This window comes from Pieris rapae, chromosome 12, assembly GCF_905147795.1.
Source record: "Pieris rapae chromosome 12, ilPieRapa1.1, whole genome shotgun sequence".
Taxonomy (NCBI): domain Eukaryota; kingdom Metazoa; phylum Arthropoda; class Insecta; order Lepidoptera; family Pieridae; genus Pieris; species Pieris rapae.
In genome coordinates this window covers 794,624-818,640 of record NC_059520.1, presented here as the reverse complement: position 1 = coordinate 818,640, position 24,017 = coordinate 794,624, and the positions used below count along the sequence as shown (strand labels likewise).

The 24,017-nt window shown below is 33.0% G+C and overlaps 1 protein-coding gene across 1 annotated transcript; it reads right to left on the bottom strand.

Annotated features, from left to right (window-relative positions):
* Positions 1–312: 312 nt before the first annotated feature.
* LOC111002051 (zonadhesin) lies at positions 313–23,744 on the bottom strand. The gene is made up of 30 exons (XM_045630454.1): positions 23,606–23,744; positions 22,605–22,787; positions 22,127–22,243; positions 21,678–21,725; positions 21,094–21,291; positions 20,571–20,780; positions 19,887–20,084; positions 18,329–18,397; positions 17,024–17,221; positions 15,920–16,111; positions 15,395–15,583; positions 15,103–15,291; positions 14,720–14,911; positions 14,427–14,615; positions 13,440–13,628; positions 13,059–13,250; positions 12,754–12,942; positions 12,437–12,625; positions 11,946–12,137; positions 9,982–10,164; positions 8,976–9,013; positions 7,439–7,532; positions 6,737–6,813; positions 6,388–6,531; positions 5,572–5,775; positions 3,834–3,932; positions 3,532–3,672; positions 2,817–3,026; positions 1,928–2,072; positions 313–545 (listed from the first exon to the last, which is right to left on the bottom strand). Exons 1-30 carry the CDS (start codon positions 23,664–23,666, stop codon positions 418–420), a joined length of 4,647 nt encoding a protein of 1,548 aa, XP_045486410.1. The 5' UTR covers positions 23,667–23,744; the 3' UTR covers positions 313–417.
* Positions 23,745–24,017: the final 273 nt, after the last annotated feature.

The following is a 24,017-nucleotide window of genomic DNA, read 5'->3' as shown; positions in this document are numbered from 1 at the left end:
CTTAAGAAAAAACTGAAATACTACTGGGCCGATTACAATTATCAACCAACCTACTATTTAATTGATAATAAGAATGATGAGTTAGTTCTAACGCTCAATCAAGATGTTTTGTGATACCACGGACAATCACATTGCCAGGCTCGCAAGTTTGTTGCTAGCCTTTTAAGAATTGGTATACTCTTTTCTTGAACGACCGTAAGGTTTGGTTTAGAAAGTGGATCGCTAGTCATCAAGTTGTTGTTAGAAAATCTTATGAGTTTAAAATGTATTTCCATCAATTACACTGAGAGACCACTTAAACAAAACGCTATATTAATTTGATAATCAATTTTATTAAATGTCTATGACTGTCATGCGTTGGCTAATTATAAACGAAAACAAAAAGAGGTTTTGTTTAAAAAGTTATGTCGCATTTATTTATTGTGCACCCGCATAATGTCCAGCGAATATAGCCGTGTCTTTATACATAATGTAGTAGAGAAATGGATGGTTAGCATGGAATTGTTCAGGTTTAGCTTCTGCGGCTGTTGTTCCGACGGTAATTGCTGAAATTGTTTCCAAAGTGTTAGTGGATAATAATATTTTACGTACATAGGTTAACTCGTTTTCTTTATTACAGACTGTATAACATCTACCCCTACTATCTCTTAATGCACCCAACATTATTTATCTTGGGGATGGTGGGGTACAATAAATCACATTTGGCTAGTGAGTTGTAGTGAGTTGTAGTGTATTATGTAAGTGCGTGCTTCTATTTCACCATGCCTCCTGATAGAGGACAAATCTTTGTTTTTAATTTATTTTATTATTCTTTATTACTCAAGATTTCATATGGAACATGGTGTAATGGTTGCAGCTCCTTACAAATATTGTGTAAAAAACCTTGGCGATTAAAAAGAGTGGCGGAGAGTTTATTGCCAGTTCTACTCTTCCGTTCTACGCCTTTGATTTGAGACCTGGCAGTAAATCTAAAATTAGAATCATTTAATGTATATTTCTTTTTTTTAACGTTCATAAGTGTACATTATGTTACCTATATATGAATGTTTTTTGATTGATTGAGTTGAGGTTCTCAAAGAACTGGGGTTTTCTGTACCTAGGGGATATGTGTCACGGCGAAGGCTATGGTTATTTGCGGGCCCATGGGCCAGAACCAATCTGTTAATCCCCGATAACCACGTTGCGCTTACTGAATGCATGTCTGTCGACACTACATCTTTATATGTTCTCGCGGCACCTTCACAGTAGGGATATTGTATCTATCTATTTTTTTTTTTGACATTATCGTATTGGTTTGGTAATAATCATAATTATTTGTATTTATAAAACTTAACAATTAGGGATGGTGACCAAACTATTCGCAATATTGTAGTTAATTTATTTATTTATTAAAGTTGTTCCGGTACCAATGTCTGCTTGCCAAAAAAAATATTTTGAGGAAAAGGAAGGCTGATTATCCCAAAGAAAATTTAGATTTGATTAACGCGACGTAACGCTGTGGGCGTATTTATTGTTATTCAAATTTGACCAGCTTTTGTTTAAATTTCTATTATTTAGAACTAATAGGGGTTTAATTACAAAACAGGATTATTGTAATACTATGATGACAACTAAATTAAAATTGTGCAAAAAAAATTAAACATAAATTATACAATACAATTTAGCTAATTTAAATAAGTTGCATTCCAATAAAAAATGTTTCATTGGAATGCAACATACAAAGATTATTCTTAATTTAATTCTATGTACATTAATCGATTACCTTCCTAACTGAAGAACTAAATAATTTTATTGTCTACATTTTATTTAACGTGTGTGTTACTTTCTCACTGTCAATTTCTTGATTATTTGAAGGATTGTGAAAGGATTAACTTTAGTTTTTTGTTTAATAAACCTATGATTAAGTTGATAAACAATATAAAATTACCATTCGCCGCAGCTGCCTCTGAACCCGCTTCGTTAACAATTATTTTGGCCTTTTGAATCGCACTTGAAACGTACAATGGTTCCGGGTACATCAGAATACCTGACAGATCAGAGCTACTGCTGTTGAATAAAGCTGTCACTCCATTCTGTAGAAAGTATTTCAAAAATTTTAAATAACATATAGAATATAAAACATATCATACGTTACATTAAAACTAAACTTTGTAGACGCTGCTACCTCTTGCCAAACACATGTATCGTTTACGTATTATATAATAAATAAATAAATAATAAATAATAATAATAAAAAAGTCTTTATTCATTTTAAGTAGGTACATCTTTCTTTTCATAGTGTAAGATTTGGGAACCCTTTTAAGTACAACAAATTGAATAAAAATTATAATAAGGCTTAGGATTTGACTTAGGATAGACTACAAAATAAAATTTTGTAGTCTAATACATGATAAAACTTTCTTTAGCAGTTTTAATTTCTTAGAACCCTGCTAGGATATCAAAAAAATGTTATGTAACCAAGAATAAAGAAAACAAATAGAGTTGTTATTTATATCTACGTTATATATATCTATGTTATATCTACGTCAACTACGGTACTCACCCTCCCCCACACATTGAACATTCCTACACACACCAACTAACAATGTATTGGTGCATTACGTATGTATTTATTTATTTGAAAACAAAACAGATACATTTTTACAATAAAAACAAAGTTAAAAATAAAACATAAAATGTACACATTGGATGTATCTACAATAGGTTTCACTAATATATTTACAAAAAAAAATATTTTTTGAAAAGCTATAGATTATGAATAAAGTATACAAAAATAAAACTAAAAAATCAAAATACTTAAGTTTAAGCCTAATTACCTTCTTTAAGATGTCAGCTAGGTCAGTTTTTGATTCAGTATGAATTACAGGAATTGAAATATTCACTCGAGCCGAGTCTAGATTATTTATGACATCATATTGTAAGTCTAGATCTTGCAGCTGATCAGCCACTGAATGTACACTATGCTTCTTATTTGGCAATATTGTGAGGAAAGAGAAGTTTTCATTTTTATAAAACATTTGGACGACCTGAAAAATATTGATTTCTATATCTTTAGCTTAACCAATATCTAATAAACTTGATTTAGTTATTGTAAGATATGTATGTAACAAAACGACAACTTAATGTGTTAAATACTAAATATAATTAAAAGGTGATTAATAAACAGTAAAATCAACTGTACACATAATTCTTATAAGTAGAAATACCAGTTATAATATAACAATGCATTATTATGTGATTGTGAGTAATTTTTTGGGAATCTTTTTAAGTAAAAAATATCTGTGTTAGGACTCCCACATTTCACCCATAAAAATCTTAAGGTAATTACGTTTTTACATTATATTAGTTATTTGAAAATCTATTAACAGAACCGCTCTACAAATCTAAACAGAAATAATGTTAGTTTCTTATTCGGAACTTTTATCTTCCGAGTAATTTATGTGTTGCTATTTGGATAGCTATTTCCTACTCTATCCATACATTGTGAAACAGACCCTAAGAGTTATTAGTTATGTCAAAGATTCAACAAACCTTTGCTTGAATGTTTTTTATGTAACCGTAATTGAAGTGACCGATCTGATTCATCATTTTCACTGAAGTCTTCCTCCTGTGTGTGATGTGGAATGTTTGTGGTCTAGTCTTTTTAGAATTGAATGGACTTTTCCAGTCACCCTGGATAAAAAAGAAACATTTATGACTTATGCCGAGTTAGGTCTTTTTTCTTCAAATTGAACTTTCGGTCTGCTACTTTAGATTTAAATTTAAGCAATGCCACTTTTCAAGGTTACCGTGTTCATAAGAAACGAGAAAAATAAATATAATAGACAACTTACCTTAAAGTAAATAGCATTTGTTAGCACAAGTCTAGTGTCTTCGTCTAGTGCAGATGGTGAAATTAAATCTTTAATAAGATTATTTGTCTGCGATGCAATCTAAAATAAGCCATAAACTAATGTAAAATTGTAAGACAACAAAACATAAATCTAAATATATAAAACAAAGTCGTGTTAATTATTCCACTTATAACTCAAGATAGGCAGAGCCAATGTCAGTTATCTCTTTTTTGTGGATTCTTCTTCTCCGCTCTGAATAGCAGAATAGGTAATAAAATATCGAATAACAATAAATACATATATTAATTAATTTTACGAATGCAAACAGCATGTAGTGCCATCTGTAGACAAAAGTACGCATCATTTTATATGGAATTCGTGTCAGTTCAATATATTCCTTATTCCTTATAATCTTGAGGTGAATGAGGAGATTCATAACCTGGCTATGGTCTTGATCGAAGACATGTTGTACCTCATAAAAAAATTGTACGTCAGAAAGTGCTTTAACATTCAGTATTGCAATTACAGACTTTTAGGCGGAACGAACTTAGCCAGGTCAGCTAGTTATTCATAAGAAACGTTGACTTGAATATGATTTTAATTCTGCCTTTAAAAATGTCCGATATCTGATGATGAAGGTATTATTATATACTTTTAATTATATATATATATAAACATAGAATAACTATTTGTAAGATTCTAACGAATAGTCACAGAACTAACTAGATGTGTGACATATTTTATATTATAGGAGATGTTAACGATAGCATTGTAACTTGCATACTTATTATAAAGTTAAATGATTCAAGGGAACGAGATGCATAATACATGTAAAATTATGGACCGGTAAATATGTGGGAAAAATTAAAAACCCACTGAGTTCCTCTAGTGTTCTGAGCAGCTATTGGCTAAGCGATTCACAAACGAGACGTGTTGAACCGCACAAAAGTATTTTTGGGCGTAATTGCAACTAAGGAACCGGCGTAACTCAGGTAATTTAACATAATATCATGTCAACGAGTCAGAATTGACAGTAAAGGCGGTTACCAGCGAATTTTTTTCTGCGCTTATTTGCGGTCGTTCCAAACGCGCTTTAAAAACCGGACGCGCGTAAACTTACATATTTTGGCATGTTCGCTCGAACTGGTAGTGGCGTCGTGTCTATATCAACATCTGATCTCTGGATCTATCTGATGGAAAAACATTGCATTGCATCAAGACAGAGAACCGGGGTCACTTTAATAGAGTGTATTAAAGAGACCGGGACCAAGAACTGCGAACCTGTACGTGGCAAAATGCGCTTTCGAAGACGAGCTTATACGCGTATAAAAAACGATAGTCTGTAACCGCCCTAAGTCTGGACTTGACTTCTTTAAAACGCCTTGTATCAGGAGTAGATTCATTTTGACATACATTAAATATACAACGAGTTGTAATGAGTAATATTATATACGCACTATCTGACTCATTTTCTTAGCTTGTCTGATAAGAGACTATTAAAAGAGAAAAGTAAATTATCATACGAAGATATTTAAGCCCTAAAATGTGTAGTAAAGATCAATGTTTAACTTATTAATTGATTTATAGACGGATTCATTTCATAGTATGGAGACCCTTTGTTGCATCAAAATTAGATAAATGTATTACCGGAAATCGAACCCATACCTACGAAAGATAAATAGCAGTTATCCAGTAAGCTACTGAGTTGTAACCATAAACTATGGACAAATATAATTACCCATGAATTTATTTCCTTGGCTGCTTCCTCGGGTTCACTGAAGTCCAAGTTTCTGGCTTGAGCATGGAATGTGAGTTTAGTGTCACGTTTAAAGGCTTTACTGAACGGATAATCGATACTTCCAAACACTCTTTCAGCTAAAGAGAAGTTAACGTTCCGTTGAGAATTGATCTCATCCAAGTATTGTGGTATTGTGGATCGAATCTGCAAATTTAATTATTTCGCTCGCAAATGGACTTTAAGTTTTGCAAATATTAATAAATAGAAACGATTTGGTTTTTATACAGGAGGAGTATATGAGAGTTAACGAGCCTACGAAGCCTAAGTAGTCATCGCATTGCGTTGCCGGCCTTTTAAGGAAGAGTATGCTCTTACTGCATAGTCGGAGGTAGTATCTGCCAGGAAAGGCCCAAATCTAGTCATCAAAAAGTCTAGTCCACAGTTAAAATGTGCCAATAAAAAACCTTGACGATTTAAAAGACGGAGTATTTATTGCCAGTTCTTTACGTCTCTTCTGGTCACGCCCGTGATTGAGAACTGGCAGTAAATGTAATAACTATTATATTGACATTTGTAAGTGTACATTAAGTTAATGGATAAACAATTGATATTTTGATTTGAACATTTAATAATATTATAAATGTTGAAAAGAATACTTTAAATTACAATTGTAATAATTCCAGGGGGTCAGTCAAATCCAACTATAAAATATAAAATAGTTGACCGTAGATAGAATAGATACCGTCAGCAATTGGTATATTTACTTGATTAATTACAAATACACTAAATCGTATTATGAGCACATATATTACATACGTCATTTCTCTTATTCAAATTCAGGAGCTTCGCCAGTTGATCATATGTCTTCCCTTTAGAATAAAGGGCTAATTGCGATAAAAGAAATAGCAGACTGAACGGAGATGTTATCACACTCTTATTCGGCTTTTCGTCAATTACGTCCTGAAATTAAACGACATAAAATTTATTGGCGATCATAAGCTCTTTATACAAACGATCCATATCTCGCACTGTTTAAACTATTTAGTATCTGTCAAATTGTGTTCAGGCTGCGAAGAGATCGTATAAAGCTTGTCCCGCCTGAGTGTAATTAATTTAATAAGGAGGTATTAGTGCATTAGCAAATCATATAATGTAGAAAACACACGTATAAAAAGTGCGCTGTAAAATCATCGTTCCCTTGGTCGAAATTGCTTCTCAACCGTTGCTGTTCATCACTTTCATCTGAAATAATTACGAATATTTAATAAATTATTGTTTTTTAAAATCAAATGTTTTTGCAAACAATAATAATTTCTACCACATATCATTCCATATCATATAGAATTTCTGGCTACAAAGAGAGTTACTGTTGTCAACAGTTTTATATTAATAACATTATATAACGCAAGTGACTTGTAAGAAAATATATTGCATACATTTAATAACACTAGTAAGTAGTGGACTTTCATTTATAGCATTTAACATGTTCACCGAAGCCGCCGTGCGCCGAAGGAAAACATCGTCGACGATGTTAAATCCAAAAAGTCGACGGCCTGTGCCAGACACAGAAGGCTCATCACTTACTTAACTATTAGAATACAGTAAAGAGGCAAATAATCACGAAACAAAATCTATGTTAAAGTCATATGAAACTTTCCTAAAGAATTTTCTCCCAAAACGAGAAGAAAAAAAGATTGGATTGTTTCTCCAAATCTCTCAATACGTATGCATCAGCTTATTTAGCTGCTAGTGTGTTTTTATAGATAATAATAATAATAAATAGAAGGTCTATTGGCATAGCCAGAGATCAAAACTATAATAACTTGAAAATTACACGCAAAAAAGTCTTTTCTTAAATAAAAGTTACCTGATGATGATGAACTTTCACAGTTGATGATACAAATTAACCCCGATAACAATAACGCAAAAAAATATTTTGACATTATGAAGGATAAGTGATACTAAAATGATAGATGTGTATCAATATATTTAAATATGCACGTATTATATTAATAGTCGCCTATAAAGCAATATTAAAATACTTTATAGCATAATCGTGTCATTTATAGATTGGATTGTAAGTGGACAAATATCACGAGTTTACTTTTTTTTAATTTCTAATAAGTTGGCCGATCGGATCATCAAGGTCGTCATCGACCAGGCCGACCTTAAACGCGTGAACACTAGGGTCCTACAAGGTTGTGGTCTCATTCACAGCACTGGGGATACTCTTTACAATGGACGTGCAGCTATTTCTCGAGCAGTTGTAGATTATACATCTCTTCCCGTTAGAGACACTTTCCTTAAAGCACAGAATCGAAATATCGCTCAATCGTTGACATATTGAACTATGTTCAGTTTCACGGAATATAGAGCAAAAGGCTAAATTAGCCTCAAAGAAGCTTGGAGTGCTCTGCCAGACAACGGTACAGTCTGAGCATCACATGCAACTATATAAAGTATACATTCAGCACATGGTACCCCCACTGCTTTCACCTCTGAACGGGAGCTCCCTAGTACCAGCACCTTCCACTGGACTGTATTTAACGAAGAGCCGTTCGAATCCTCCACCAGCCAAAGTAATTTCTTTCCGAGAGGCTCGATCCTTTGTAATGCGTAGAGATGTGAGATTTTTCTGCTTTTTCTGACTTTGGTTTCAGTTTTTGGTTACTTCCTAAAAAGCATGCATGGTCGTGTTATATGTTCACAAAACTTCATCAAAAGTCCAAAAATACCTCCTTATATATTGAATGCAATAATTTTCCAACAAGTTCGCAAGTTTGTTAAGGAGATTTAAACTATAAGCCTTCCATGATAAAGAGCCTTTGAATTTATTTAATATTCTCTCCATAAATTTTCCTATGAAATAAGCATAGTTTTAATAGCCTATTAATAAGCCTATTAATAAATAATATTAAGAACTGATTGCTTACTTAATATTTGCACACACTGTACATATTTTTGATTTTCTTTAATGTATATTTTATTGTATACTAAAATACAATACAACGACAACTGACAGACGTTGTCCTGTACACATATATTAGTACAATATTTCAAACTTAAAAAACCAGCAAAAAACTTATGCAATTAAAAATACTACTTATTTTTTTCAAGTATTTTCTTAGTAATTCAATTTACAACTCTACCAGACTCAGACTAACAAGCCTATATAGTGTGTCTCCCTGTAACGCGTACCAGCTGTACTGGTTGCGCTTACGTTACGTCATCGATCTCGTCAGAGCTGTGAATACGCAGTATGCGTACTGTGCCGCTCTAACGCGTATTGGCCGCATCTATATAACGTCATCGTGTGTTAGGTTTATTTTAGTTGCGGAATTTCTTGATTCGGTCGCCGCGCTCATAGCCCGCGATAAAATGTATGCTAGATAGAGATGATATACATCAATATGCTCGAATCCACATAAATTCTCATCTAAATCTGTCCACACAATAATTGTATACGGCTTCATATTCATATAGATTAGGCATAAAGATTCGATCGTCTTGATATTAACAAAGCCAGAACGGCTTTATTAATATCGGCACGATAAACTAATAGAAATTCGAAATAAACACATTAACTGATGAACTTCCAAACTTCCTATTGTCAAATTTTGAATCAAATTGAACCATTGCTGACATTACGTTTTGCTGTCAGTTGCGTTGTGTAACCATTTTTAACAAACGACTGATATTTTGCCTAATAAATTTTTAGTTTTTATGTTTTTTGCGTTTTGGAAACCAGTCCCATGAAGACAGGGATTCTATGTCCGTCTCCTAGTTCTATGCTACCTCTTACCTTATTCTATGCCCACCGATTTTCAGCAAATCAATTTAGCCGTTCTTTAGTTATAGACTTCCTTTTAGATATAGATCCACTTTCAAGACAGAGAGATTATTTTCTTATATGCTCTCTAACATTTCGTTTAAAATTATGAGAATACATGAGATTAAAAAAAAACTCTATTTTTTCTTAGTTTTTATTAAAATATACAAAAATAAGAAAAATATATACTGAAAAATATATTGCAAGATGTTCTCAACATCCGTCATGATGGTGTTTTCCAGCTGAAACAAAAGAAAATGGTTATTACTCACCAACAAATAAGCTTTAGAACTTCTATCATTACTTTTTGTACTGTACTATATTTTAACCATAAATGAGTCAATATGGTATCACTTAACATCAAGTGAGCCTCCTGCACGTTTGCCTCCTGTTCTATAAAAAAACTACAGTTTTTGTTAGTCTAGCGCTTCAACCCACTACCCCTAACGTTATGTTATTTATAGGCTCTTGTGTTAAACAATTAAAACCAGTTGACACTTAGCTTCAAACAAAGTGTTTCTTTTATTTGAACATCCTCCAACAGCCACCGAACTTAATTCTTGTCCAAAAAATGTACTCACGACAATCTTGAGGTAAGATGCACTGTTTTAAATGGTTGTTGTAAACATATTTGTCTCTGCAGGCACAACCGTTTATCTTAGATACAAGTATACAAACAACTTGTTCTTCTATCTTATAGTTGTCACAAGTTATGCAAAAAGTACCAGGTCCAGTGGTAGCATTATAATCTCCTCCGCAAGCAGCTGAAATCATTAGAAATAGAAAATCATTATGGGTCAGTTTTGGTCGTATTACATACGTGTATAATTAGACATAGACATAACATTTATCACTAACCAAACACACACAGAAACTCAAAGAAAAATACAGTACATTTAAAATGTGTGTGTGGTTGTAAATGGCCCTGGCTCAGCATTATACTTACTACTTACTCAATTATTACTTCATTTTTATATTTATAGGTGCGTTCAAATACACTGTGCACAGCCAAACCGTAATTTGTTGCGGGTTGCGTTCAGTTACATATTAAAATTCGTGTGTGATATTCGCCAAATACGAATATTTGCTAAATGTCTACTATTGGGTGATTACGAATATTTGACAAATACGAAAGACTTGAAAATTTCACAATTATTAAAACACTTTCGTTTAACATTACGATATTAACATAACAATTTGTTACATTGCATTGTGTTTCTGGGCGCAAATTTATATATAATTATTATATTGTAACTAAAATATTAGTAATATTTAAGATTGCTATTTTATATTATGATGATGTGTGTATGTTTGAAATAAATAAATAAATGATAGTCTATAGTAATTTCATAGTCTTCATTATTGTGTCAGCTGCCATTGTCATTATCATAGAATGACATCAAAGTCAAATTGGTTCTAAACCTATGATACATATGGCTGGTTCTTTTAACTTGTCAATGTTGCTAGCTCTATAATTAACGACTATTCAATGGTCGATAATAGTAAGACTCCATAACCATCATCATTATTATTATTACTATTATTAAAAAGATCAAAAAGGCGATTAAAAAGAGTGGCGGAGAGTTTATTGCCAGTTCTTCTCTTCCGTTCTACGCCCTTGGTTTGAAAACTGGCAGTAAATGTAAAATTAGATTCATTTAATATTTCTTTTTTTTGACGTTCATAAGTGTACATTATGTTACGTATATGAATAAATACATTTTGACTTTATTAATATTTTTATTATTTTTATTAGTATTGAAATTTATCTTCAACAATTAATAGATTCGATAATTCTGGCATAACGCCGACATGTTCAAAGTGAATACTAAAAAAAAATAGGTAAAAAAACTTTTTAAGTTAAACGGTTTTATGTTAAACATACATTGAAAGGTTTAAGATAAATGTACTAAAAACCAAAAAATAATAAAATAGATACAGTCGTGGGAATTATAAAATATTTTAACGACGAATTAAACGATTCTTCTATCGCACATTAAGTCGATAATTTGTAGACAATTGACGTGCCCCACGGTTTTATATCAGTCTAGTCTATGCATATGTTTATAATTCCATGTAATGTTTATTCTGTTTAATTCATTTAGTGCTTCATTATTGCAAGGTTTCTTGCCCATTATTTATAGTATATTGTATTCTGCTTGTTGAGCCCTTTCATTTGATACCCATATTGATGGGATTGATAAAACCTACGTTATCCGCCATTTTGTAGCGGCTGCCATCTTGGATTTCAATTTTTTATAGAATATTGTATTCTGCTTGTTGAACCCTTTCATTTGATACCCATATTGATGGGATTAATAAAACATAAATTTTCAGCCATTTTGTAGCGGCGGCCATTTTGAATTTATAATGATAATGAATAAACATAATTGTATTGTCACCAAAATCCAAAGTGTATACAAAATTTCAGATTAATCGGTTGACAGGAAGAGGGTGAAATTTGAATTACTAAATTTGACCCAAGAAAAAAGAATAAAACAAACGGGGTGAGCTAAATAAAACCGTTTAAAAAACTAAAACTTACGACATTCAGTTGTAGGTACACATAGACCATCACAGTTCCTTATAAATCCATCATTACATATACAACCAGGAGGACCACTATCATCATAACCTTCTTGCAGACACGGTAATGGTTCGCCGAGTTCTGAACACGTCTTTGCTCTACATATTTCATTTACATTCTTCACGTATTGCTCATTTACTGGACACTCCGCTAAAATAATATAATAAATGTGTCAATAATGCTGTTCGTTTCTTAAAAAAAACGTTTAAAACAATTGGCGAGCTTATAGCTGTAAAGCATTCTGTTTCTGGCAAATGGAATTTTTTTTAAGGAATCTTGCTGTTGGTCTTAAGGGCCTTGAATTTTGAAAATAGGCTCTATAGGGTAATAGTAAAATATTTCCTCTTAATAATATTAATGTGGATTGACATCTTTAAATAATCGATATTTTTACGTCAATACTGCTTTATGAATGTATATTTAAATGTAGTACAGTTAAAGATTCTTACGTGGACATTCGTTGATAGGAATGCATGTATTATTAGCATTTCGTGCATATCCGTCCTCACAATAGCATTTCCTGTTGCACTGAATATTGACAATTGGACAATGTTTTATACTCTGTCGACTTAGTTTGTCACATTCATTATCACACGCTCCACCGCATGAGAAATATTCGTTAGGACCCCTACATTGCACTAAAACATGGAAATAAGTTGAAATCTCAGTTCAAGTCTTACACCTGGAACCAATTATCTTCAAAGTGCCTCGGTACTGTAGAACCTTTTAAATTATTTTGTTGCTGTGAAATGTACACAATACTTACAACACTCTTCAGTAGTAATACATTGACCGATTTTATTCCTGTACTGGCCATCGGGACATCGACAGGTCGGCTTACAATCTTCAGGCTGTGGCGGGCAAGGTTTGAATCTTGACCAAATGCTTGCACATGTATTGGGTACGCAGGGGTCTGGGCATTTCTCGTATACTTCACCGTTCGGGCATTTTGGAGCTGTAATTTTTATTTATTTTAAGATCATTTCCTGATATATGATATATATATTTATTATCCCTATGCAAAACATTAGGTCTCTTAAAACCAACACTTTGCCAAAAGCCTATACTTACGACATTCAGTGGTAGGAACACATATGCCATCGCCATTCCTTACATATCCATCGATACAAATACAACCAGGAGGACCGGTGTTGCAAGATCCATCTATCTGACACGGTAAAGGCTGGTCGAGTTCTGAACACGTCTTTGCTACACATATTTCATTTATATTGTTGACGTACCGCTCATTTATAGGACACTCCGCTAAAATATCAAAGGAAGTATGAATTGCTTGCAAAAATTAAAATTTAACTTAAACAGGTATTTATATAATTTTCTTGTATATTAAACAGTCATCTGTAGTAAGATAAGAATTTAATGCTTTTTCAATTGTGGTCGCGAAAATTATATTACAATATAATATAAAATAAAATTATGGTTTATAAAACTTACGTGGACATTCGTTGATAGGAATGCAGGTATTATTAGCATCTCGTGCATATCCATCTTCACAATAACATTTTCTGTTACACTGAATATTGACAATTGGACAATTGTTTATACTCTGTCGACTCAGTTTGTCACATTCATTATCACACGCTCCACCACATGAGAAGTATTCGTGAGGACCGTTACATTGTACTAAAATATAAAGTAAAATTAACTACACAGCTAAGTACGAATCATTAACTTCCTATACTCATACTGAGGACAATAAATGAAATTCTCCAATGATATCAGATAATTTTTTAAATAAATCATTACCTCAAGAATTTATTAAAATGAATTATAAAAGCTTCCTAAAGTGACATTATCAAAGAACAAATCTGTAATGTTTCATAATCGTAACTGTAATAAAATGCATGTTTATACAAAACAAGCCGTAGTGGAAAATATAAAAATTCGTAAAGGCCTGTTCACTTTGATTAGTGCGAGTGCAAGTGATTAGTAATTGAGGATGATTAGTGTAGGTGTGTAGTTCAAGTAGTGTCCAATTAATTTTTAGTGGCTCTTTTAAGTAAATTCAGTTGTCGTATAGTTTGGCAGGCATGCTGCGAATAAGTGGGGAAGGGAAGGCGCACGCGACGTCACTACTCGCAGTTCACTCGCAAAAAAATAGAACACGCTTCTAATCACTTTACTACGCAGCCAACTAATCACCTCCACTTATCAGTCACTGTAGATACTTGTTTTCTCCTAATCGCTTAATACCTTCACGAATCACTAATCAAAGTAAATACAGACCTTAATGATAAAAAAATCTCAAAATTCTTCTTTTACAAATTATGCCTCTGTATTACACAGAGTGCGATTTTATACAAAATTGAAAAATGATTATGAACAATCGTTTCTTTTTGGATGTAACAGAAATATCTATCTTACTTTGGTTAATTAAACACGTGCTTTTGTTTTTGGTTGTGATATTTTAATAATACTTACAACACTCTTCAGAAGTAATACATTGACCGATTTTATTCCTGAACTGGCCATCGGGACATAGGCAGGTTGGCTTACAATCTTCGGGGCGAGGTGGACAAGGTTTGTAAGTCGAATAAATTACTTCACATGTATTGGGTACGCAGGGGTCTGGGCATTTCTCGTATACTTCGCCGTTCGGACATTTTGGAGCTGTAAAATATTACATAAATATCATTATCTGATTTATCTATTAATTCACCATATGCAAAACATTACGCCTCATTAAAGGGAAACTTAGCCAAGCCTATACTTACGACATTCATAAGTAGGAACACATATGCCATCACCATTCCTAACATATCCATCGATACAAATACAACCAGGAGGACCGGTGTTGCAAGATCCATCTACCTGACACGGTAAAGGCTGGTCGAGTTCTGAACACGTCTTTGCTTCACATATTTCATTTATATTGTTGACGTATCGCTCATTTATTGGACACTCCGCTAAAATATAAAAGGAAGTATGAATTTCTTGCAAAAAATAAAATTTAACTCAAACAGGTATTTATATAATTTTCTTGTATCTTAAACAGTCATGTGTAGTAAGATAAGAATTTAATGCTATTTTAATTGTGGTCACGAAAATTTATTATAATAAAATAATATAAAATAAAATTATGGTTCATAAAACTTACGTGGACATTCGTTGATAGGAATGCAGGTATTATTAGCATCTCGTGCATATCCGTCTTCACAATAGCATTTTCTGTTACACTGAATATTGATAATTGGACAATTATTTATACTCTGTCGACTCAGTTTGTCACATTCATTATCACACGCTCCACCGCATGAGAAGTATTCGTTAGGACCCCTACATTGCACTAAAACATACGGAAAAAGTAAAATTCTTAGTTCAAGTCTTGCACCTGGAACCAATTATTATTTTGAATTATTTTGTTGCTGTGAAATGTACACAATACTTACAACACTCTTCAGTAGTAATACATTGACCGATTTTATTCCTGTGCAGGCCATCGGGACATCGGCAGGTCGGTTTACAATCTTCAGGCCGCGGTGGGCAGGGTATGAATCTCGACCAAATGCTTGCACATGTATTGGGTACGCAGGGGTCTGGGCATTCCTCGTATACTTCGCCGTTCGGACATTTTGGAGCTGTAATTATTTTGAAGTGAAACTTCTTTATGGGCGTCGGAAAAACAATTACCGTCACACTTTTCGGTTACGTCGTACGTGTCACATGTTTGGTTACGCCGTACGCGTCACATTTTTGGTTACGCGACAAACTTCACAAACAACAAATCTTGCAACTTATCAATAAATTATAAACTGGATCCGAAATCACAGGGCGCAGAATCAAGTTGTCAAATTGTGTTGTGTAGTATGAACTAAAATTATTTTACACCATCTAAAAATTCCTTAATGGATCGCAGGTTGAGTTCTATTAAAAGTTTTGCAATGGATGAACTTTTTTTATACTTAAGTACTTACGGCACGACTCCTTTGGCACACAGGTTCCTTCCGTCGTTCTATACAAGCCGTCAGCACATCGACAAGCTGGATCGCAGTCTGCGTCACCAGGTTGTGGTGAGGGTTTACATAAGATAAGGCTTTGGTCAACGCCGCATTCTGGCTGACAGTAACCAGGGCAAAAATCGAAAATTTCACCTTCTTTGCAATTTGCTGTAAAATCAATTTAGGTAGTTAAAATAATTTTAATACAAATTAATTTTCATTTAATTTTGAATCGGTTAAAAATCTAATGATACACTATTCATCCACCATATAAATTCAGTGTTTGGATGTTATTGAAATATAAGCTACGGCTATGATATCCATGCACATCTGCATGGGCTGACAGTATATTTGTGGGCTTTTACGGGGCAGACCCCGAACAAATACACGGACTGGAAACAAGCTACAGAGAAATCCGTATTCCATTCGAAAGACATCGCACATGGTTTGATTGATCTCAGAGATTCCAACATGAGGTTTATTTTTTAAATTTTGAAGTCATTGGGTACTGTGGGTCCTTTGTATCCACGGATCCCTGGGCTGCAGCCCAATAAACCCTTTAGTAGATCTGCCCCTGCACGTGTGTCTGTCACTATGTCGTTGCTATAGCAGCTAAATAGATAAAATCATTAAACGCTATATTTAAGTTTATAATCTCTGGAACTGGCCCTTGCGTATGGATTTTGAGAAAAGTTATTTTGTGATATTTTTTTGCTCTCAATCATCACACATGAATTGAATGGAGAAAATATGTTGAAGAAAGAATATACATATGTTAAAATAACAAAAGCTCTTAAGAATTCCACGGTTTCGATATTTGTAAGAAAAGAAAGTGTGGAGTTTCTTGCCCATTCTTCTCCACACCTTTTGGAAGGGGCAACTAGAATCATCCTTATATTTTATTTGACGTTCAAAAGTGCCATTTTAGGTTGTCTTATTGGAATAAATGATTTGATCTGAATAATAATAGCAAGTAATTAGAACAGCAATGTTTCTAAAACAACTCGAAGAAACTCCACGAAATAAAGAGTTTAAATATGAATAACATGTATAAATACTATTTAAAAGGTAAATACTCACGTATTGGACAACTAGTTACCGGTACACACCCTCCGTACTCATCACGTAAATATCCGTCTCTACACCGACAGCCTCTAATACAATGTATAGGATCAATGCATAATTGTGGTTCGGCAAGGTCTGAGCAATTACGCCTTCCACATCCACCATTAACACAATCGTCAATTACTTCATTTGGACCACAGAATTCTGGATGACCTACAATATTGAATTGATTTAATTCTCCAGAGTTTGAACAGCTCGAATTAATATAATATTTTTTATATAGCCTACGATCATCAGAAAGTGGGACTCAGAAAAAGAAGTTTCAGAAGCAATTTATTTTTTATCAAAATCTCGGTTGAAGCTGTTAAAAACAAATCCGGGTCTGGAAAAATATACGAGTTACTTTATAATTAATAGATTATATAATAGATATCTATAATAAGTGCAATGCGTTACAACTTTTCTTTAGGGAAGTATCTACACGAGTACACTACACTAGTAAGTATATACACGAGCGTTGTAAACATCGCGCAAATCAGCGTACGCGCGCTGCGAAATTTAAACGTACAAGTTTAGGTCTGATTCAAAATACTGTCTTCAAATATTATATCGTTCTTACTGATTTGAATACTCAAGTAGTGCTGTAGTAATTGCAATGAAACATTTGTGACATCACAAATATTGAGGTAGTGAATCGCGCCTGATTCACAAATCGTGATTGATGCCATCATAGTGTTTGACATGTACTAGGGACACAGAGTCGTTATTCTACTATTTATATATATGTATGTAATATTACTTAGACGGTGCCATAATTTTGATCGGTTTAGCGGTTTGATCGTGTGTGCTGAGCACATAACCTTCGTTATGGATCATAGCATAGGTTTGCATATTTGGAAGAGAAGATGCTTTAGCAATGTTGGCATAAATTTGAAAAATATTTTTCAATATATATAAACACAATTGGTTTATCTACTGCATATGTTGTACTATTGTAGTTGTCATGTATTCTAAAATATATGACAATTATAGTAAACATAGATGTTTCAAAAAAATACACTTCAAATTTTATTTATTTATAAACTTTTTTCAATTTCGCAGCTTTAAAAATTGTGTCAATAGAGTTAAAGTAGTAAGTAGTTTAAAACAAATTCACAGAAAAAGACATAAAAAAGGCCAGATGTTTGAGTGATATAAGCGAGAACTTGTGCAAACTGTGACTCCCATATGTCAACAACGTTTTGACACAGAGGCGCACTTAGCGCTTCGTCCTTTGAGCCTTTTTTGAACTAAAAAGTTAATAATAAATAGTATACGTACCATTACATATTACCGAAGTAACACAAACCAATATTACTATATTATGTAGGTTCAACATAGTGCTGTTGACTGTTATAATAATTAAAATGTTCGTTATTTATATGATATAGTTCGATCTAAATACACTTCAATACCTGTTTGTCTGTATATTGTTTTATTATTTCGGTTCTTCCCCATTTTTACGATATCAACTTCCTTATATCTTTGAAGTAATTTAAAACAGGTTTTTCCAGTTTATCTATCATCAATATCTAATAATTGTAAACACTTAGTTTCATTTGTAACAAAAAAAAATAGTTTGAGAATGTTCGACTGTCTTAGACTGGCAAAGCAAGGTTTAATAAAAACAGTTCCAAAAGAATGCTCAATGTCCTACTTTTAGGTCATTATAATTATGTCATACAAATTTACAGCCTCATGGCGTATTAGTGTACTACAAATTGTTACTTTTTTCTGTCAAAAATCACACATGTTATGAAGGACACTCTGATACTTGAAATATGATATATTAAGGTGATGCATGTGTGAAAATGCAACTTCCTCACTTACTGCGATGTAACTTGTAGTATACCTTAAGTGACTATTTATTCTAAGTCAAAACGGGGCATTGGTTTCATTTAGGTCAATCAAAATAAAATATTTTTTATAGTTATTTATTTAGAAAAAGTTAGTTGGCTTAAAGGTTACGTACGAATCACAAAATATAGGTACCCAAAATGTTTAGTTATATTTACCAGAAGAACAAATTTCAAATAACAACGAAACTCTCTCATTTATATTCTGCTGCTCATATTTAATCGGGGTTTTTGAAAACGGGACAATTTTGCGTCCCATGGTTCATTTCGGGGACACCGGGGCTCGTAATTTGAAAAAGGGACAGTCCCGTTCAAAACGGGACGTCTGATCACGTTGTATCTTAACAAGGGAATACAAGAAGTAACAAGGGAAGTTGTTAAGTACCGCCATATCTATTCCACAATTTTTCATATAAAAGCCTGCGTTTCCGTTTATAAAACAACAAACGAATCTATAGAGCAAATTAAAAACATTGTTTAAATCTAAAACATTTGCTAATAACAAGGGAATAATAGTATTTAATTTAATAATAATTTAGTATTCGAAGTGTTTCCGAACCAATTCGACTTAGGGTCCTTTAAGAAAAGAGCGTACAAATTCTTAAAAGGCCGGCAACGCACTCGCGAGCCCTCTAGCATTGAGAGTGTTTATGGGCGGTATCACTTAACATCAGATGAGCCTCCTGCCCGTTTGGCCCCTGTTCTATAAAAAAATAATAATAGTCTGAAGGCTTCCCGACATATCTGCGCCCCGTGGGTTTTCATTTAAAAGTCTGCGTTTCCGTTTATAAAACAAGAAAAGTCAAATGAATCGTTAGAGCAAATAAAAAAAAATTGTTTGAACAATTTAAAACATATGCTAATAACTCATCGTAAACAAATATTCCATTGAAAGAATTAAAAACGAATTGAACATTCCAAACTTTATTTTGTAGTTACATGTGTTAATATAGAGTTGTTTAAAATAATTTTTTGATATCAGCCAGTTAACATGAGATCACGACATTGTTTAGTAGGTATACATGAACCCGTGCTATTTCGCACGTAGTTTTCAATACACACGCAACCTGGTTTAAAAAGAGGTTCTTTACTTTTTGGAAAACCTAAAATATATCTCCAGCAACTTTGAGGCCGTGATATGCCAGCTGTATTTAGTACGAACTCCTCATTACTCCTGCAAACTGAAAAAAAAACATTAATTTATCACACAATATTTCTCTGTAGATCATAATGATAATTCATGAAAATTTTATACATGGCCTTTCTGTTTTTGGTACTTTTTATAGTGATTTAAATGATTTGATAACTTCCATTTTGTTAATAAAAACTAGAGTCGCACTTTGAAGCTAATTCTCTAATACTCTCATATACTCTAATATTATGTAAATTATTATCGACATTTGCAAACAAGAAATTCATCTGTCCAGCCGTTTAGTATTTTAATTACGAGCACATGCATAGAAGGTTTACCAGCTGTTTATTTGCTGTACAGATAAATAACCTAGACACTGAATACAGCGCCATCTGCCGGGCTGATTTGTGAATCTAAACCAATCAGGGTGGCGCCCTAACGCATTCATATGAGCCGTAGTCCTAAACGTTCAGTAGAAATATAAATATAAATTGAATGCATCAACGTACATATAGATATGCGAATTATTGCATACTTGATCTTTTTCCTCGTATGTTGTGAAAACAGTTGCTGACAGGAATACATTGCCCGTCATTGTTCCTGGCATAATTTTTCCTGCAAATGCATTCTGGTCCTTGTGTCTGGACGGAATCATCAAGGTTGGCATATAAGTACTGCCAGCACGTTTGTGGATGATTCACCGTCTCCCTATTTCGAAGATATACCTCGTGCTCTTGGCATTTAGCTGAAAAATCAAGCAACAAGTGTTACTAAGAGATGGAATCAAAGCGAATCACATATCCCACTTATTCTTTTTATTAAGTACTTAAGATACTTACTTTATCATATATATATATAAGTGGGTGTCTGGAAGAAATCGCTCTAAAGCGATAAGGCCGCCAGTTGCTTGTCATTAAATTATGTTTAATATTTTCCTTTTATGTAAAGCAACGAAGTGTTAATAAATAAATAAATAAATAAAATATATTTATAGAAACGTGTACTTAAGACATCTTAAACATAGTAAGTAGTCATGTTGACAATTAAAAAACACTTACGTGTAGGACACTTGGAAATCGGCACGCAAAGACCATAACGATTCCGAAGATAGTTTTCTTTACAAACGCATCCAGATCGGCAGTGACCTTTGGCTGGGTCAATGCAAATGACCGGTGATGCCAAATCCGAACAAGTGCGCCTGCCGCAACCACCGTTCGTACATTCTGACCATACTTCGTGGCGGCCGCAGTATGTGTCTAAAACACACATTTCGTTGTGATTCGACAACCGAACGTTATATAATGACGTATAATGTCGCTTGTCTAGAACCAGACGTGCTTGTTGATATAATAATCGATTCGTCATTATCCTTATCCACCATCCTAAATTTTTTAAACATCATAAAATTACATTTTATTTAGACTTAGTTTTACAATTCATTTGTTTCAGCGATTATTATCCGTCAAAGGTCTAATTAGTAGTAGTGCCTGCCGATGTTCTCGTGATGTTAATTAATTATTGTAATATAATGGAACGATTATTAACTTAATATTATAAATAAACTACCACAGTTTTAATGGCGTTTGACGTTCAAGAATTAGATGATAATGATAATAAATGTTTTGTATAATTTTATACTTACGCCTCGTAGATGGGGTTTGACTAATACTGCTTATACTTGAGTCTTTTTCTGAAAAAAAAATTCCTTCTTGTAACGTAAATGGGCCATTGGAAAAATTATCTTTGAATTTTTATCTTTAACCGCTTCTCTTAGTATATTTTTAAAGCTGGACTATATAATATATTTGAAGAAATTCGCTGTGCTTTAGTTTCCTTGGTTGATACACGAATAATAAAAACCACTGAGAAAAGTTCTTTGAACCGCTCAAAACGTCAAGACGATCTTCTCGTAGGACTGCCTAATTAAAACTGTTAGTGAACGCAATAAACGTGATGTCTTAGTAGCTATAAAGTGAGGGTAGGCATGTAAATTCTGAATCTACCCACATATCATTGTCAATTAAAACCTAAATTGAAACCTAATATTATGACAATAGAGGCGAATTTTAACTAAAAGTAATTATTACTAACCACTCAAAAAGCTGCTGCTGCCCTTACTGTGCTTGTGACTTTCTTTGCCAGACTTTTCGACCGTATGCTTGGATGTTGGTGTATTGTATGAATAAGATATCTCGTAATTTTTATCATCTACAAAATAATTATAACTTTTTTTTACCTACAAAAATGATTATTAACACTGATGCTGAGTAATATGTGGGTCAATCTATTTTTTTTTTATAGAACACAAACATACGAATACTACGAAATAATACGGGGCAAACGTAGGAGGCTCACCTAATGTTAAGTCATACCACCGCTCATGAACATTGAAGTTGTACACTCTTTCATGACAGAAGAGAACTAACAAGGTGTAAATAATAAATAGATTGTTCTGTAAGCTAATTTTGTATGGCAATTATAAAAACAAGATTTTGACAGTGAAGTCAAAAACTTACAGTAAAATATAATATATGTAATATGTTAAATAAATAACATTAAAGAAATTTACCGCATCGATCACTACGTATACATTCTTTATTTTCGTTCCGTAAATATCCTCGCTTGCACCGGCAGCCACCTTTACATTTGGATTTCATTGGACAGTGGAATGTTTCCCCAGCATTTTCACAAGTTTGAGGATCGCATGTCTTAATACATTTTTCGTAGTATTCGTGATGTCCATTGCACCGTTCTGTGGAATAATTCGTTCAAATACAAGAGATTCAATCATTTTTTTGAAGTGAAACTTCTTTAGGCGCATGCTGGTAAAATTTTAACGGATGAGACGTCACGAAGCTGTACAGCGTTTTTGTCCTAGAAAAGGGAGAGAACGATTGAGACCGATTGAGAGAGAGAGTGAGAAAAGGAGATCGAGAAAAATACACGCTATTGGATGATGTATTTGTTAAGTAGTTACATATTAGAACTATATCTATATTGCAGATCTATATAATAGACGTTATCTGGCAATTTTGCCACATAACGTCTTGTGCAGTAAACGTAGATTTTTTATTTATATTATCAGTAGCACGTATACAGTGTGAATATAGAAATAGAAATACATGGAGGGACCATATACTGGTACATCATCATCTATTGGGGCTATTACCTTAGCAATAATTAATTTACAAATAATTAAGGGACTCCTTTTAATAATATTTTTTAATAATTAAATTTTAAGGTTAGTTATTAGATATATTTTTAGTTTGTAATTGTATATAAATATTTAGTAGGATAATAAATTGTAGCATTTGTGGTAACAAAATACACTTATAAACGTCAAAAAATAAATATATAAGAAATGCTAATTTTACATTTACTGCCAGTTCTCAAATATAATACAAAATAATTTACAAAGAAGTTTCACTTCTGACTTATACTTTTCAATCGTAAAATTTGATTTGATAATTTCGTGTTTTCTTCATAAAAACACCACCCGCTATATTGTTTGTTGTCGCGTTACATTACCTACACATGCTAGTTAATTTAACATAGCAGTGTTTTCATTACCTGATCCTGACACAACAATTACACATTCAATAGCAACAGAAATTACAAGCAATTTTAACATTATCACCAAACAATATGCACGAATCAACTATAATTCTGAATTATTAAATCCTTCATATATTCGTGACTACGATTTACATTAAACTTTTAAATTTAATTTAATAGTTATTCATGTCTGTTATCATTTTAATAACATTTTTAAATTGATTATAAAATATTCAAAATAATTGAAGTATTGAATAACGATTTCTTATATATTTAGTGACTCTTGCCAACTGACGTCACTCCCTCTTTAATCGGTTTCTGCGTTGATAGTTATAGATAGATAGTTTATGCCAGCCTAGCGTCAAAATGTATTGGTAACAGATGATATCTTATGCTGTCTCAATCTTTTCAATTCTATGTTTCAATA

What these genes read in the sequence shown, in the direction of transcription:
- LOC111002051 (XM_045630454.1), bottom strand. Translation starts at nt 23,666, where the DNA reads ATGTTAAAATTGCTTGTAATTTCTGTTGCTATTGAATGTGTAATTGTT. An exon ending in TACTTCGGTAATATGTAATG is followed by an intron (nt 17,222 to 18,328) that starts GTACGTATACTA and finishes TCAATATTGTAG; the next exon opens with GTCATCCAGAATTCTGTGGT. An exon ending in CAAATGCTATTTACTTTAAG is followed by an intron (nt 3,673 to 3,833) that starts GTAAGTTGTCTA and finishes TTTTTTATCCAG; the next exon opens with GGTGACTGGAAAAGTCCATT.